This window comes from Hirundo rustica, chromosome 1 (assembly GCF_015227805.2).
Source record: "Hirundo rustica isolate bHirRus1 chromosome 1, bHirRus1.pri.v3, whole genome shotgun sequence".
Classification (NCBI taxonomy): Eukaryota; Metazoa; Chordata; class Aves; order Passeriformes; family Hirundinidae; genus Hirundo; species Hirundo rustica.
In genome coordinates, this window is record NC_053450.1 from 128,577,366 (window position 1) to 128,591,680 (window position 14,315).

General features: G+C 37.5%; 1 protein-coding gene across 3 annotated transcripts in view; it reads left to right on the plus strand.

The window, feature by feature from the left end:
* VWDE (von Willebrand factor D and EGF domains) overlaps positions 1-14,315 on the plus strand; it is a 37,013-nt gene that overhangs the window by 6,175 nt on the left and 16,523 nt on the right. For all 3 annotated transcript variants that reach the window (XM_040086773.1, XM_040086789.1, XM_040086780.1), the window contains 11 exons: positions 494-725; positions 2,644-2,709; positions 3,424-3,683; positions 5,069-5,158; positions 6,246-6,390; positions 6,905-7,119; positions 7,448-7,521; positions 9,412-9,685; positions 9,768-9,976; positions 10,430-11,415; positions 12,598-12,734. In XM_040086773.1, the coding sequence (XP_039942707.1) occupies positions 494-725; positions 2,644-2,709; positions 3,424-3,683; positions 5,069-5,158; positions 6,246-6,390; positions 6,905-7,119; positions 7,448-7,521; positions 9,412-9,685; positions 9,768-9,976; positions 10,430-11,415; positions 12,598-12,734 (2,688 nt within the window). The remainder of the gene's footprint in view (positions 1-493; positions 726-2,643; positions 2,710-3,423; positions 3,684-5,068; positions 5,159-6,245; positions 6,391-6,904; positions 7,120-7,447; positions 7,522-9,411; positions 9,686-9,767; positions 9,977-10,429; positions 11,416-12,597; positions 12,735-14,315) is intronic.

Below are 14,315 nucleotides of genomic sequence, written 5' to 3' on the forward strand. Positions count from 1 at the left end.
AGCTGCTCGCATCTCTTAGAAGAAATCCAGGTTAGTTGAGCATTCAGTTGATGGCAAAGGGCAGATAAAAGGTGACAGCTTTAACACCTTTAGCTGATACTCAGTGTACTTCTGCTCTACACTGCGTTTGCTGTGCTCTGATAGCATCCACAGTCACTTACTGTAGGTTAATGGTGCAAAGTAGCTCCCTAAGCCATAACACAACTGTGAGCTTTCCTGAGCAAAACACTCAGATGCGGATTCCAGTGAAGTTCTTCAGGCACTAAATTATAGCCTGTCTTTAGAAACAAACACAAATTCACTAGGTTCTGTAAAGGACTTAAATCTTTTGTGTGCATTTGTATTCAGATTTAGGAAAGTCAGCAATCCCACTGTTTGCTGACTTGCTAAAAGCTCATGCGAGAAATTAATTACATATGTACCTCTCATTAAAGCACAGCAACAGTTTGATGTAGCATTAACCATTTCCTGATGTTTTTCTCTGGTGCTCAAGATGAATCACTGTGGGACTCAAGCCCCTGTCTGGTTGTCTCTGAGGGAGTCAGAAACCATGCCTGGCCCCGGTGAGATCAAGCAGTTAACAGCTTGTGCTACATGGCAGTTTTTCTTCAGCACTTCAAAAGACTGCTGTCTTTTCCAAATCCCTGTCAGGGTGAGGAACTGCGGAGATTTCTTTGTTTACTTACTGCAGCCCACCCAAGGATGCATGGGGTATTGTGCAGAAGGTGAGAAAATGCATGCTCTAACTCACCTAAGTGTGTGTGTTTATAAGTAAGTGTTTGTCTGATCTGTATCTGTCTGATATTTGGTAGAGTGGAAATGTCAGGAAATAGTTTTGCTAAAATTTTTTGCAATCCTTACTTTTAATATTGATCTGATAGGAGAAATGATCGGAAATGATGAGGTGGGTCCTCTTCACCCCTCCTTAACTTACATGTAGCATTTGACTAATTTTCAAAGACCAGAAACTTAAGAATTGAAGTTTTCCATATAGTGAGGTGGGGTTATAAGGCACATCTAGAAGTCAAAATTCAGTATACAAAAATTCAGTGTAATTCATGACACTCAGACTGTTCAAATAGCCATTACTGAACCTGCATAAAATTATGTATCAGAGAAATTTTGTCTCAAGTACCTCAGCAAACTGTGTTTATATCAATTATTATTTATCACTGTTAGGAATGTTTTCGTTGTAATTCTTATTGTCTTTCTGGAGCATATGCATGTTGCTAATAGAAAATTCAACACAGAAATGCTCCACTGATACACCTTTTATTAGTAGTATGACAAAGGAGACCTTTTGCAATGTCTGCTGTTGTCTTGTGATGCTTGTGTAGCAAAAGTATGTTGTGTTCACAGCTCAAAACTTCAGTATTTTGTTATTCATGACAGATTTTTTGGATAATCAAGCCGGGGTTAAATCCTTACAGTTATAAATACTGTGAAACAGTGACAAATTATTGCAGTAGGAAATTCTTATTAGCTCATATAACACACCATTATGAAAATACTAGCAGTATTTTCATGCATCATATGCTGTATTGCTTAGAGTCATATTCTCTGTTACAGACTACTTTTAAAAGCTTAGTAGCAAATCTATCAGTGGGCTTTTTGGTGCCTTGGCCCATCGTTATACCTTTAGATCCGATTGTTAAGACATTCTCCAAGGGTTCAGCAAGCATGTGCCTGAAACAATGAAGAACTCCTGCACAACTGGACTTGCATTTACTTGGGATCCTGGTACATGATGAGGAAAGAAGATGTAGCTAGACAGTGAGCTAGACAATTTTTACTGCCTCAAAACAAAGCAGGCAAAAAAAAAGCATAACTCTTATTTTCCTCTACTGAATACTGTAAATCTGAAGCACATCTTGAGTTTAAATGCATATATTTAAGATGATGTTGTCATGTGAAGTACATGGTACTGTTATACTGCTTTTTGTATCTAGGTTGCCATGTGTACTGTGTTTTCCCTTTAACACTTGACAGCTGTAAATACCTGATGCAAATTTTCAATCTGTACCCTACATGCTGAGGAATTCAGAAATTATACCACTGAAGTGTGGAACAGCAAAGTCTCCTCATCACTCTTTTTGGGGAATGAGACTTCCAGTATTGCTGCTGCCCTTCTTGAGTAGAGGGCCTAACTGGCATTTTCACATTTAAGTCAAGTTCCACTTACTTTTCTATAGGATTCAAAATACAAAACAATAGCAATGCGCAATCACTTTTTCTGTAGGATTTCTTCAAAGGTGATTTTTTTCAAAATAGGTCTGCACTGAATTTCGCTGTCTGGGGTTACAGTTAAAGAATAAGTGTTCAGATGTGAATTTGGAGAGGCAAAGTATATATTTGAGAGAATAATTCATTTTTATTCACTAGCAAAATGTATAAGTATTGGCTGAGCACATCAGCAGTAAAAATTGTAGAGGTGGTAGAATGTTCTGTTCCCTTCCTCCTGGATGATTTCCATCACAAGACATTGTGCTCACTGCTGTCATAGCTGTACAGGGATCAGATTACAAGATTGCTTCTATTATGAAAATTCACACTTCAATTAGTGTTTTGTGATATTTGGTCTATAATCTAAGAGCACTGGTGTTTGTACTCTGTATGTGTGTGAAATTTAAAAACACTTTATAGCTGTTTCAGATGCAAGGCCACAGACCTGTGATCCTGAGGGAACGGAAGCTGAAGGCATCTCTACCAGTGAGTATTTTGTTTTGATTTTCGAGATTTTCTGTGCATCTGTGACCCAATAATGTCAACATTTAGTGATATTCTGACTTGAACGAAAACATGTTCATGTTATCAACAGTATTGCTTGGTTTGGTGCAAAATGAGCAGTTTGGAGGTAATTTCAAACAAACTTGAATTTCAGAAATTCTTTCTCAGAATATTCTGAGTAGTTATCAAAATGTCAAAAAACAACGCTGAATGGCAGATTACTCTGATTCTTCAGAGTAAAATATAAGAGAAATTTATAAATCATATTGTTGCTGATTCTGCTCCTTTTGAAATAGCCTTTTTCTTTTTCTTTCCCCGCTTTCTTCATAAATAGTGAAATTATCCTTCTGTAAGACAGATTCCTTTGCATGTTGCTCTCTCCTGCCTGGTAAAATAATTAATTGCATTTTATTTGCTCTATGGGTTTGGTTTAGGTTTATTTGGATTGCCTTTTTCCCCCCTCTTTAACACCTTCCTATTGTCTAGAATATAAAGAGTTTCTTCTCCTTTCAGTAATTATTAGAAGGAATATACATGTTTTTCTTTGATTCTCTTAAGAAATTACGTAGTGTTTCTACATATTAAAAAGGTAAATATTATTAGTGTATTAATTGGCAAAAGATATGTCAATGTCATTGTATCCAATGCTGATTTTGTGCAGAATAAAAAGCACAGACCACACTTCTGTTTGATTAGGTAACCTGGCTCCTACATCATCTGCACCTGTGTCGCCACCACTTCCGTCTGTTCCTGAAGTTGTAGCAGAGATGATCAAAGGCAGCATCTACCTAAGATGTACCTTTGGCATTCCTTTTGCAAACAGCTCTGTTGGATTCATTGTTACTTGGTCAAGACTTTCTTCTGAAGGTGTCAAAGAAGAACTTACACATGAAACAGCTGTTCATACCTTCTCACTTCTAGAACTAGATGGGATAAATGTCAGACTTGGAGACAGAGTACGTTAAAACATTATTATGATTTATTTGTATATTTGTAAATATGGCTCAGTAGACACTAACAGTTTTTAGAGAAAGGTCCAACACCTTGCTGTATAGTTTTTGTTGGCAGAAGTCTACTGCCTCTATTTATTTACACCAACTGCCCATATGAATGTGTAAATATCACAGAAATATAACTACCTCTGAGGTTTTGAGACTGGTTGTCTCAACACAGTGCAGTGTGCCTCCAGGAGGTATATTTTTATTTGAATAATGTAAATTAAGAGGAGTTTTAGATGCAGCTGCATCTCAGTGAAAGATGGAAGTGAAAGTGGAAGAGCCAGAGGTTGTGAAAAGCTGTGTTGTTGATTCATTAAACATACAGTTTTTCCTTGGATGAGCTGCTGCTTACTGGTTTTGCATCTGGGATTTATGTTTTAATCTCTGCCATCAAAAGCAGTGGGATGCCTTGCCTTCCACTGTACCAGAGTGAAGACATAGGCTTTCATGGTAACTTTGAGAAGCCTAGGCGTTGGAAAATCAATAGATCTTTTGGCTGTGTGTACCAAAATACAGGTGAATTTTTCCTGGAGAAAATAAAACCCAAAAAACCGTGGTTGGTATGCATATGTACATTCAAGCCAAAGCCAGGCTGCTGGATGACTTAAGGACAGTAGTTGCAATTGTCATTGCTAAAATCATTTGGGGACTTTGTGAAGACTTGCCTGACAGTGTTGGCTTGGAGACAGTCAAAAGTAAAGGCACAGTCATAATCTACCTCCTGCTATGAATCACTTTCTTTTCAGGATCAGAAATACTACATGTGTCACCAGCACATCTCAAAATGGATACAGAACAAACACCAAACCAAAGCAAAACCACAGTGTCTAGTAGCATGAAACTACTTCAGAAGAGAAAAATCACGCTGAATTCCTCATCTTGAAAAAGATTTTCCAGGTCTATAACATCAGAAAAATCATAATCTAAGACCTGATGGTCACTAAAAAAAATTAAAAGGCAAAAACTATGAAATGGAAAAAAAAGTAGTAAATAACATGTAAACAAGTGTAAAATACATTTTCATAGATATAATTGGTTGCAGAAATGCTTCAGAAAAGATTTTTTAAGTATCCATTAAATATGATTTGTATGCAGCCATTAGTTGAAGCAGTCTCTGCACCACTGGTAGAATATGCCAGGAATAAGTCCTAGGATGCTCAGTCTGTTTCTATTTTTTTTACTTTTGCTGTATTTATCAATTACCAGTGGCAACTGGTACCTTCTGGTACAACTAGAAGACTGGCCATGGTGAATCATTGAACTGACCATATTGGCTGAGTTTTGTCTTCATGTGACCATTTCATACTAAAAAAGTACTCTCTTATTCTGGTTTTACCCTACAGGTGTACTGTAGCAGTTCTTCTTTTTTCATGGAGAAGCCAGATATACAAAGCTCTTCAGTTGAGAGCAAGGAATTTTTTGCTGGAATTAAGGTAACTTGTAAAAACATAATGTAGTAGGAACTTTTGCTACTGCAGTCAGTCCTCCGACTAGAAGACACTGAAAATGTATAAACTGTGAATTAGTAGTGCCTGTTGTTGGCTGGGGTGCACTTAAATTTGTCCAAAAGCTGGAGAGTCGCAGTGGTTTGTGTGCTCCCTGCATAGTCAAGGTGCAGGAGGGCTGCATTGGCACCTTGCACACACAGTGCAGGCCTCGGTTTCCAGCAGCTGGAGCTGACTGGTGCTGTGCTCATAAAGTTTGAGGGCACAGCCCTGAGCCAACCCGGTCTGGGTTTGAAGAGGGGTAGCTGAGAGGTGGGCTGTGCTGTTCTGCTTGGGCAGGGGCAAAGCACCAAACTAGTTTTGGTTCCTACTCTGGGTAGAGCCATAGGGACCCATTTGCTGGCCGAGAATGGAACCCCAGTCCTAGAAAGACAAGACTTCATGTCATTAATTACATATTGGGTATATTCCTGCTGACTTAGCCCGAGCTTCGTTCTGTAGGATCGGAGCCCAGATTTCTCTCGTGGAAGTGCCGTTCTGCAGCATACCCTGCAAAGAGGCAGTGTGTTCTCTTTGTTTCCCTGTGAGCCTGCATTCAGGGCTCAACCCAGCCTACCAAGCTCAGCTGTAGGGCCCTCCTACTGATCTCTACATGAGCTTTTGACTATACATTTTTGGTGATCCATATTGTAAGCTTGCAGAGAGGAATCCCAGGAGAGATATGGTGCTTCCAAATTCTTTTGGAATTGTTACCTGCTAACCAGCTTCCCATTTCCTTCCTCCCACCCAGGCAGTACACAAAGCTGTTTGTACCTTAGCTTCCAAGGGCTACTCATTTTTGTGGTGAAAATGTGGTTTGCTAACTCCCTCCTTCCTAGCTAACCTTTTTTCTTGCCTTTTCCTTATCCTTGCCCCTTTACCCACCTCTTCAAGACTATGGCTGCTGTGCCTGCATCTTCTCCTCAATATGCTGCTTCTCCTCAGCCCATGTAAATAAGCACTCCTAGGTGTTAGGAAGCAGTGCTGCAGTTTACTCACAAAGATAGCGTTTTAAGTATAATTTCTTCTGTGCCAGATACACCCAGAAACATATGAAATATCAGAAGATGGGAAGGAATACAGGCTGACAGTAGAAAGTAGCATTCCTATTCCTTGTCCTGAACTTAGCCAGCTACAAAGGGACTGCAAAATCTCGCTAGCATTAAACAGTGTTGATGAGGGTAAGTATTACCCATATTTTCTTATATTTCGTATATTTAATTGTATTTTTGTATATTTTTATAAATATTGTGCTGGTTTCCTTCTTCAGAGAAGTTATTACACTATAAAATACTAAAGGTAATTTTGTTTACCTCTTGCATTACAAGTATTATATATGCAGTCATCAAGTCATAATTTTTTACTCTTATAGCCATTTTCTGTAATATTTTCTCAAGCACAAATCCTGTGAACCAGGAGGAGCCTTGCCTATGCAGACAACCATTTTTTTCACATTATCCAGGCTATCATGATTTCCATTTGTCTATCAAACTGGGGAATGCAAAAACATTGTCGGGTGTGAATATGAAGAGGTAGGGAGGAGGTTTTTTGCATGACCAAACCCAAGAAAAACGCATAATTATTTTAATTTATGAAAGTGTGTGTAAATAAGTTAATATCTATAATAACAGTAGGATGGAGAATGTTGCTTCTTTAGAGGGGGAACTCACTAATGATGTATTTTCTTTAAAACAGGTAAAGAGGAGTTAGGTCTAAACTTGGCTCTTTCTTCTTGTCATGTGGATCTTCTCCAGAAATCCTGCAGTGATGGAATCTGTAGTCAAGCTGTAATTTATTTCACTGCTGTGACAGACTTCATGCAGGATGGAGACAGGCTTACCAGAATTACAGTCGAACCTATATCCAGTGAGAATTTCCTGTGGAATGGCTATGTTCCAGAAAGCACACAGGTTGAAAATCTTTGTGTTAAGATCTGTACACTGTCCAGAAATGTAGCTGGTATTAGTGAGACTTTTATTTCAGTTGTTGCTGATTCACACCAAGTTTTCTAAGTGGTTGATTTTAGTTGCTTTGGGTTTTTTTGAAATTCTGTGTTTTAATTTTAATTTTTTTGTTTTACATTTTAATATTGAAGTAACTACTATGATTATAAGGACAATATAATATACTTTTTAGAATAGTAAACTACTATTATAAGATAAATACCTGAGTATTTTACCTGAGTGCATTTATTTCCTAACCTGAAATGTTTTACAATTGTTTTTCTTTGTTTTGAAGATTACAGTTAAGGATCTACCCACTGCCTACTGTTACTCATTTACCGACCCTCATATAATTACTTTTGATGGAAGGTAATTACTGGCCTGCTGCTCTTAATTTTAAGGGTGTTGGGAGTTTTTTGGATGGGTTTTGGGGAATGTGTTTTATTTCCTTAATTACTTCTCTATTTATTTCTCTATTTATTTCTCTGTTTATTCTAAATCTGTGATACAAGTAATTGCAGTTTCCTTCAGTTGCACTGAGTGTTTTACAATTTCTTATGACAATAAGGATAAATATGCATTAGTTGGTAAAAGCTTGCCAGTCATGATGAGGTTTGTAATATTTGCATTTCTAAAGGCAAGTTTTAAGGTTGTGGCAAGAGAATGAAGCAAATGGACAAGAGGAGTGGTAGCTGTGGAGTGTGTTGAAAGCAAAAATTAGAAATGTTCATATATTAAATAGGAACCATGATAAAATGATGGCATAAACAAAACTTTTAATGCAAACAAAAGCATAGTTTCCCTATTTTTGTGTGTCAGTATCTGAATCTGTATAAGGATCAAATTATGAGAAGCTGTCTGGTGTCTGGGTAGCATTTTGCTGTGTTTATTAGTGAAATAATTGAGGCATTGAAAGCAACTTGCTGCTGTCACTTGCACATCACTGGCCAAAAAGGATTTTGAAGTGAAAACAGCTTTCTTAGCCACAGCTGGTTTTGGTGTGCTTTCTTACAAGGTATTTCTGATTCATAAAGGATGTCTGAACGAACACAGGCTCCACACCTGGAGATTTTATATTCTTGGTTCAGCAGAATGACATTTCAAGGGGCAGGGTGAGAAGAAGAGGTTATATTGCCTCCAAAAAAAGGATATTCAGCCCACACATAACAGAAGAGGAAATAGATGTTGTGACTGGTTCTCTGATAGAACTTTGACTACTACTATTACTAATAAAGTCAGTGGGCTTATCCTGATCTTGCAGTTTCTCCTTCAGTGGAAGTTTTAACTGGGCGTTGTAGCCATGGATACATTGTGATCAAGCTTTCTCATGAAGCAGTGTTTTACTGAAATGTGATCTGTCTGGAGGCATGATGCTGCTATTTTATTTTACGAATTACATACCGGATTATGGACAATCGGATGCAGTCACAGTAGTTAAGCCATCTGCAGTTTGTCAGCTGGCCCATTATACACAAAGCAAATTGACAGTCTACAATCAACTGTCAAATGCCATTTATAGCCAAGAGGCTATTAAACTTACAGCAAAAGTTTGGGGATTTTCTTTCTGTTTCTTTCTGTTTTTATTTTTTTTTCCTTGCTGCTGAATTCATTAAATTGGCTATTTTAACCTTGCTTCAGGGGACAGATGGCTAACCCTAAGGAAAAAAGCAAGTTGCTATTTATGGTTTTCATCTTAAATGATCATTGGGAATAAGCACTCCCCATCTCCATCTTAATAAAGCAGACCTTTTTAAAAGGATGTGACTTTCTAAATCATTTTGTCAAGGGTACTTGTGCAGTTTTCAGCAGCTGCCCCCACATGCACGCTGCTATGCATCTTATTGCTCTTGCTACATAGGTGTACCATTGTAGAAGCACAAAGGTTGAGAAATACCCTCCATATGCACTGTTAAAATCAAAGAATGGCAGTAGCTTCATTCTTATGTTTCCATTCACAGCCATTGTCTACATATATCCTACTCATGATCCTTCTTTTCTGCTGTAAAAATAAGATTTTTTAAAAAATTATTTATTTATATTAATTTAGAGCTGCTCAGAGGAAGATATGATGGCATTTGCTCAGGATAAAGCTGTGTTTTGCTCTGTGAGCTGTGCTGTTTTTTCTGACTTGGGAAAATGAGTTTCAGTATCAGTGTTCACCAAATATTAAATATCTGCTTGAAAATAAAGTTGCTGACATGTAGTGATACAGTTATTTCATAATCAAAGTGATATCACATGCTATTCTTTTGATTCCAGAGTCTATGACAATTTTAAAACAGGAACATTTGTTCTCTATAAGAGTACATCTCGAGATTTTGAAGTTCATGTTCGCCAGTGGGACTGTGGAAGTCTTCACTACCCAGCATCCTGCAACTGTGGCTTTGTTGCTAAGGAAGGAAGTGATATAATTGCATTTGACATGTGCAGTGGTCAGCTCCATGAATCACAGCCACACTTATCTGTAATAAACAGAGACACAACAGGAAGCAATGTCAGAATCACTGAATCCTACCTAGGAAGAAAAGTAACAGTAAGTGGTAAATAATTGCTTACCGAATAAGTAAAATAAAAAAATCATGTTTCTCATGAAGCTTTCTTCAATCTCTTTTTAGGTTTTGTTTTCTTCTGGAGCTTTTGTTCGTGCTGATGTGAGTGAATGGGGAATGAGCATAACTCTTAGGGCACCCAGTTCAGACTACAGACATACAGTGGGACTCTGTGGCACCTTTGATGGAAATGCAGAGAATGACTATCACACTGCGAGTGGCATGGAAATCCCAAACCATGCTAATGTTCCTTTTTCTTTTATTAAGGAGTGGAGGTAACAAAATGCTTCTGTTGATAAATGTCATCAAATGTCATCATTTTTGGTTCTACCTTTCCTTCACACACTTAAAAACTCGTCAAAATAATAAAAAAAAATCTCCCTAAGTTTTCAAGATGATACTAGAATGTCATAATTACATTCCATAATTAATTTAAGAGGAAATTGAAACTGAATTGGCAAATAAATATTTAAGCACTATGATATAAGATTATTTTGATTAGGTTTGGAACAAAGTACCAAGGTATAAAGAAAATATCCACTCATCTCAATTCTTTTATAAGTTACTCTTGAGGTTTTGCGTTTTAACTGGTGTTTAAATATAGTTGTGTGCTGCAGACTTATGCTGTAGAAGTATGAAACAACAAAGAATGAAGAAAAGTTAATACTTTAGTAACACAAAGAAAATAGTTCAGATGGTACAGCTTCACCTTTTCCTTTCCTCACTAGAATTTTACCAGGAGAGAGCTTGTTTGACAAGACACCTGCTTCTTTAACATCTAGAAAAATTTTCTTCTGTGACTGTACATTTGAAGATGCCAGACTATATCAACCAGCAAGCAAACTGGAGACAGTTACTCAGTCAGAACCTCCTCTGTCTTGTAAAGAAAGTGAAAATGGTCGATTTCTTTCTTTGATACCAGGACTGGATGTCACTGCTGAATATCTTGGCCCTGCTGATCTTGTCAGGGGCTTAAAGAAACGTTCATCTACGCATGAAATGGATTCATCTGCACTTCTGCAGAGGCAGAATAATCAACCCAAACTTCACAAAACATCACTAGTAAACTCACGTCTCTCTGCCACCTCAGTGGGAAATACAGGTACAGAAAGAGAGGGAAGTTCAAGCTTAGACATTAGGAGAAATTCTCACCAGCATTACAGCAGCCATTTTCACAAAAGTCCATCTGCTACAAGTAGAGGGAAACGCCAAAATTATTATGAATACCATCCAGTATTCGTCTTCCAAAGTCTCAGCCAAACAGATTTAGAGGGATATAGTTATTTTTTCCCAGAGGACCATACCAGTGACACAGATGAAAAGCTCCTTCCTTCTTGGCCGACACCTTCAGGCCTCACTGAATCTAGCGCTTTGTTCCTGTGCCAGCAGGCAGTAGCTAATTCCAGCATAGGGAGATCCTGTGGTGCTCTCCTTGGCCGGCGAACAGGGGATGCCGTCGATATGTGTGTTAAAGATTTGCTGCTGAAAGATGACCTTGGTTGGGCAGAAGCTTCCGTAGCTTTGCTGGAGAATGAATGTGAGAAAAGAATTTTGGAAGAAGTAAATTACAACCCACAGGAGCTTGAAGAGTCAGTTGAGAGCCTACTTACTGCTTTAAAGTGTCCCAGTCTCTGCAGTGGTAATGGGGAATGTACAGAATGGGGCTGTGCATGTTTTCAAGGCTACAGCTCATATGACTGCAGCATGCTGTCTGGTAAGTGGGGGGAAAATGAGATTTACTTCAGTAATGTTCTCAGTGTTTGTGCAAAGTTTTGTTTTGCTGCCTTTCTCTCCTGCTTTTGTACGTGGACAAGAGTTCTTAGTTATTTAGTTACGGTTTACTACAGCTATAATTATTTTGCATTCAGCCTTCTTGTTTCCGAGGACAGAACATGAGCTTAGTTTCTAATAGGTCAGATTTTAAAAGTCAGTTTGCAATACGGAGTCTAGCCCCCAGAGACTGGCAATGTTTCCACATGCTGTCTCCTTCAGGGAAAATACGCGACATTCATCCCTCCCCTAGAAGTGCATAGTTTATGTGATCCTGTTTATTAACTCTAAGTTGGATGTTTTTGTCCTTGGTGATGTTACATCTCTGTAAGCTATTAGATGGGATGGGAGCAGAATTGGTGGTGAAGAAAAAAGAGGTATAGCAAATAGTGCTGGACAGTGATTTGATGGGGTTTTTTTTTTTTTTCAGTAGGTGAAATATTCACTAAAAATTCAGTTGAACAATTACACTGGAAAAACATGAACAGTACTGCCAAAGACAAAACTCTTTCAAAATAAAACCTGTTAATATTTTAGTTTGCAATGGTGTTTTTGTTTTAATAACTTATTTAAGAGCAAATAGAGAAAGAGGGAATAGAATAATAAGAAATATTTGACTTCAAGAGGAATCAAATAAACTGGGCTTATCTCATAAAAACTAGTTTTGAGGGTTCTGATCTGTCAATTTATTTCCTGAAATAGCTTTCATCTGAGGTTTTTTTAATGTTTTTAATAAGAAATAATCCCCATATAAATTAATGCATAACTGTCTCCTTTCCAGTTCCTGTTTCTAAGGCCTTAGTTTCATTTCACCTTTATTCTGGAAGTCTGATGTAAAGAACCATTGTTGAGAAAGCAAAACGTATAACAAGCATTTGTTATGATTTGAAATTTCTCTGCTTCAAATACTGAGGTTACAAGAGAAGACATAAGCCTAGCTTTAAATTTAAAGTTTCAGTTTTACAATGTAAAATCTTTCTGTTCATGCTTCCCTTCAGCTGGGTCCAGATTTTCTTGTGTACGTAGTTTTCATGGTTGGGTAGAAAAATAAACACATTTCATAATGTAAATGCATATAAATTAGCTCCCCCACTAGCATTTATTGTCTATAATCTCTTCTTCCAAGACCAGACACCAGAAATTACAGAGTTGGAGAATGCTGGGCTGTGTGATATTCGACAGTATGAGTGCACATCAGTGAGAGTGTTTGGACATGGCTTCAGGGACTCATTGAACCTGAAATGTGAAATCATCAAATTGCAAGTAAGTCTCCCTGAATAGTGAAAATTACATTTTAAACTTCTTAGAGAACAAGGGACAAAATGTCAAACATATTATTCATTGATGTGGGCACAACCCAATGCTTTAGTGGAAGCTAAAAGCAAAGGCACTCAGCACTTTCACAAACACTCAAGACTTTGCAAGATTGCCATTTCCTCCGTGATAAGAGAAATACAAAACATAATGGGAATGTTCAGCAGCTGGGAGGGAGATAAGAGCATATGGCAGCTATCCATCAGAAAAGGGCAAGGGCAGCCCTATTAGTAACAACCAGTACATGGTTGTGTTTTTAAGTGCTTATGGAGAGGAATTGAAGTACCACTTCTTTGAAAAAGGACAGCGAGGTTAAAGCCGTTACTAGATTTCTGTCTCAAATCTAATGCTTGAAATAGCCTTTTATAAACATAATAAATCTGTTAGGAAAAGATAAAGGCATCTTTGATATGTTGTCCATTTCCCAGAGGTAGAATACCGTGGCTATTTAATGATATATGTCAGGTTTGAACAGGAGATTAAAAAATGTTTCACTGTAAACTTAAGGGGAATTTGTGTAGAGAGACTGTTGTTACTCATCCTTAAAAAAGTTTTTCAAGGCAAATATGTAAGCAATTTAGAAGTTACAGCCTGGAATAAATGGTCAGCAATTACAACTTTATATGCCATATTAGACATGAGAACAAAAAAAGCTAAAAGTAAAGCTGTATTTTATTGCTGTGATGATGGAGGGAGGGAGAGCTGGCAACAGGGGAATCATTCAATGGGAAATTTTGTTCCTGAGACAATAATTTTCTTTAGCTATTTCCAGCAGATGCTGAAATTATTTTGACAGATTAGGCAATGCTGGCTATAGATTTTTCTTAAACTCAACTAGTATCCACTCAAGTTGGCTTGAAATGATTGTCGAGAGTAAGTTTATGCTCCCCTTATATTGAAAGACTTTTAGACCAAGCTCGCAGTAAGACAATTATTGGGAGTTCACTTATCACAGTTTCAAATGTCTCAGTTTAAACTCATGGCAAGATGTTCTGAAATCTCTCTTGGTGGTGCTGTATTTAGCTCCCAACACAAAAACTTCATAATTACTCACTTTTAATGATGATCTTCTCACTGACAAGAGCCATTTTACTGCTGTTAACTGCGGTTGAGAGAAAGCTGTGATTTTTTCCTTTGAGAATACAAAAGAAAGGAAGTTTGGGGTACTGGGGTTTTTTTTGTTTAGTTTTTCAGGCTGGAGAAATAGTGAATTTAAGGAAATGTCAATGGACTTGCAACAGTATAGAACTCCAAAATTTTGAGATTGAGCTTAAATGATCAAAACTTTATAGAAGAGGCATGTTGACAGAATTTAGAAATTTTTCTTTTCAATTTTCACATTTGAAGTGTTAAATCAAATCTGTTGTTCATGGGCTGTTTTACCCAGCTTAGGATAGATACTTGATAGAGTTTTGGTAGGAAATGACCAGAAACCTATGATTACAGAGATCGAGAATTTAAATTTAAAGGAAGAAAGTATGTTTAGACTCTGCATAACAAAAATATGGCTTTATTTCCTTCTATTTTACA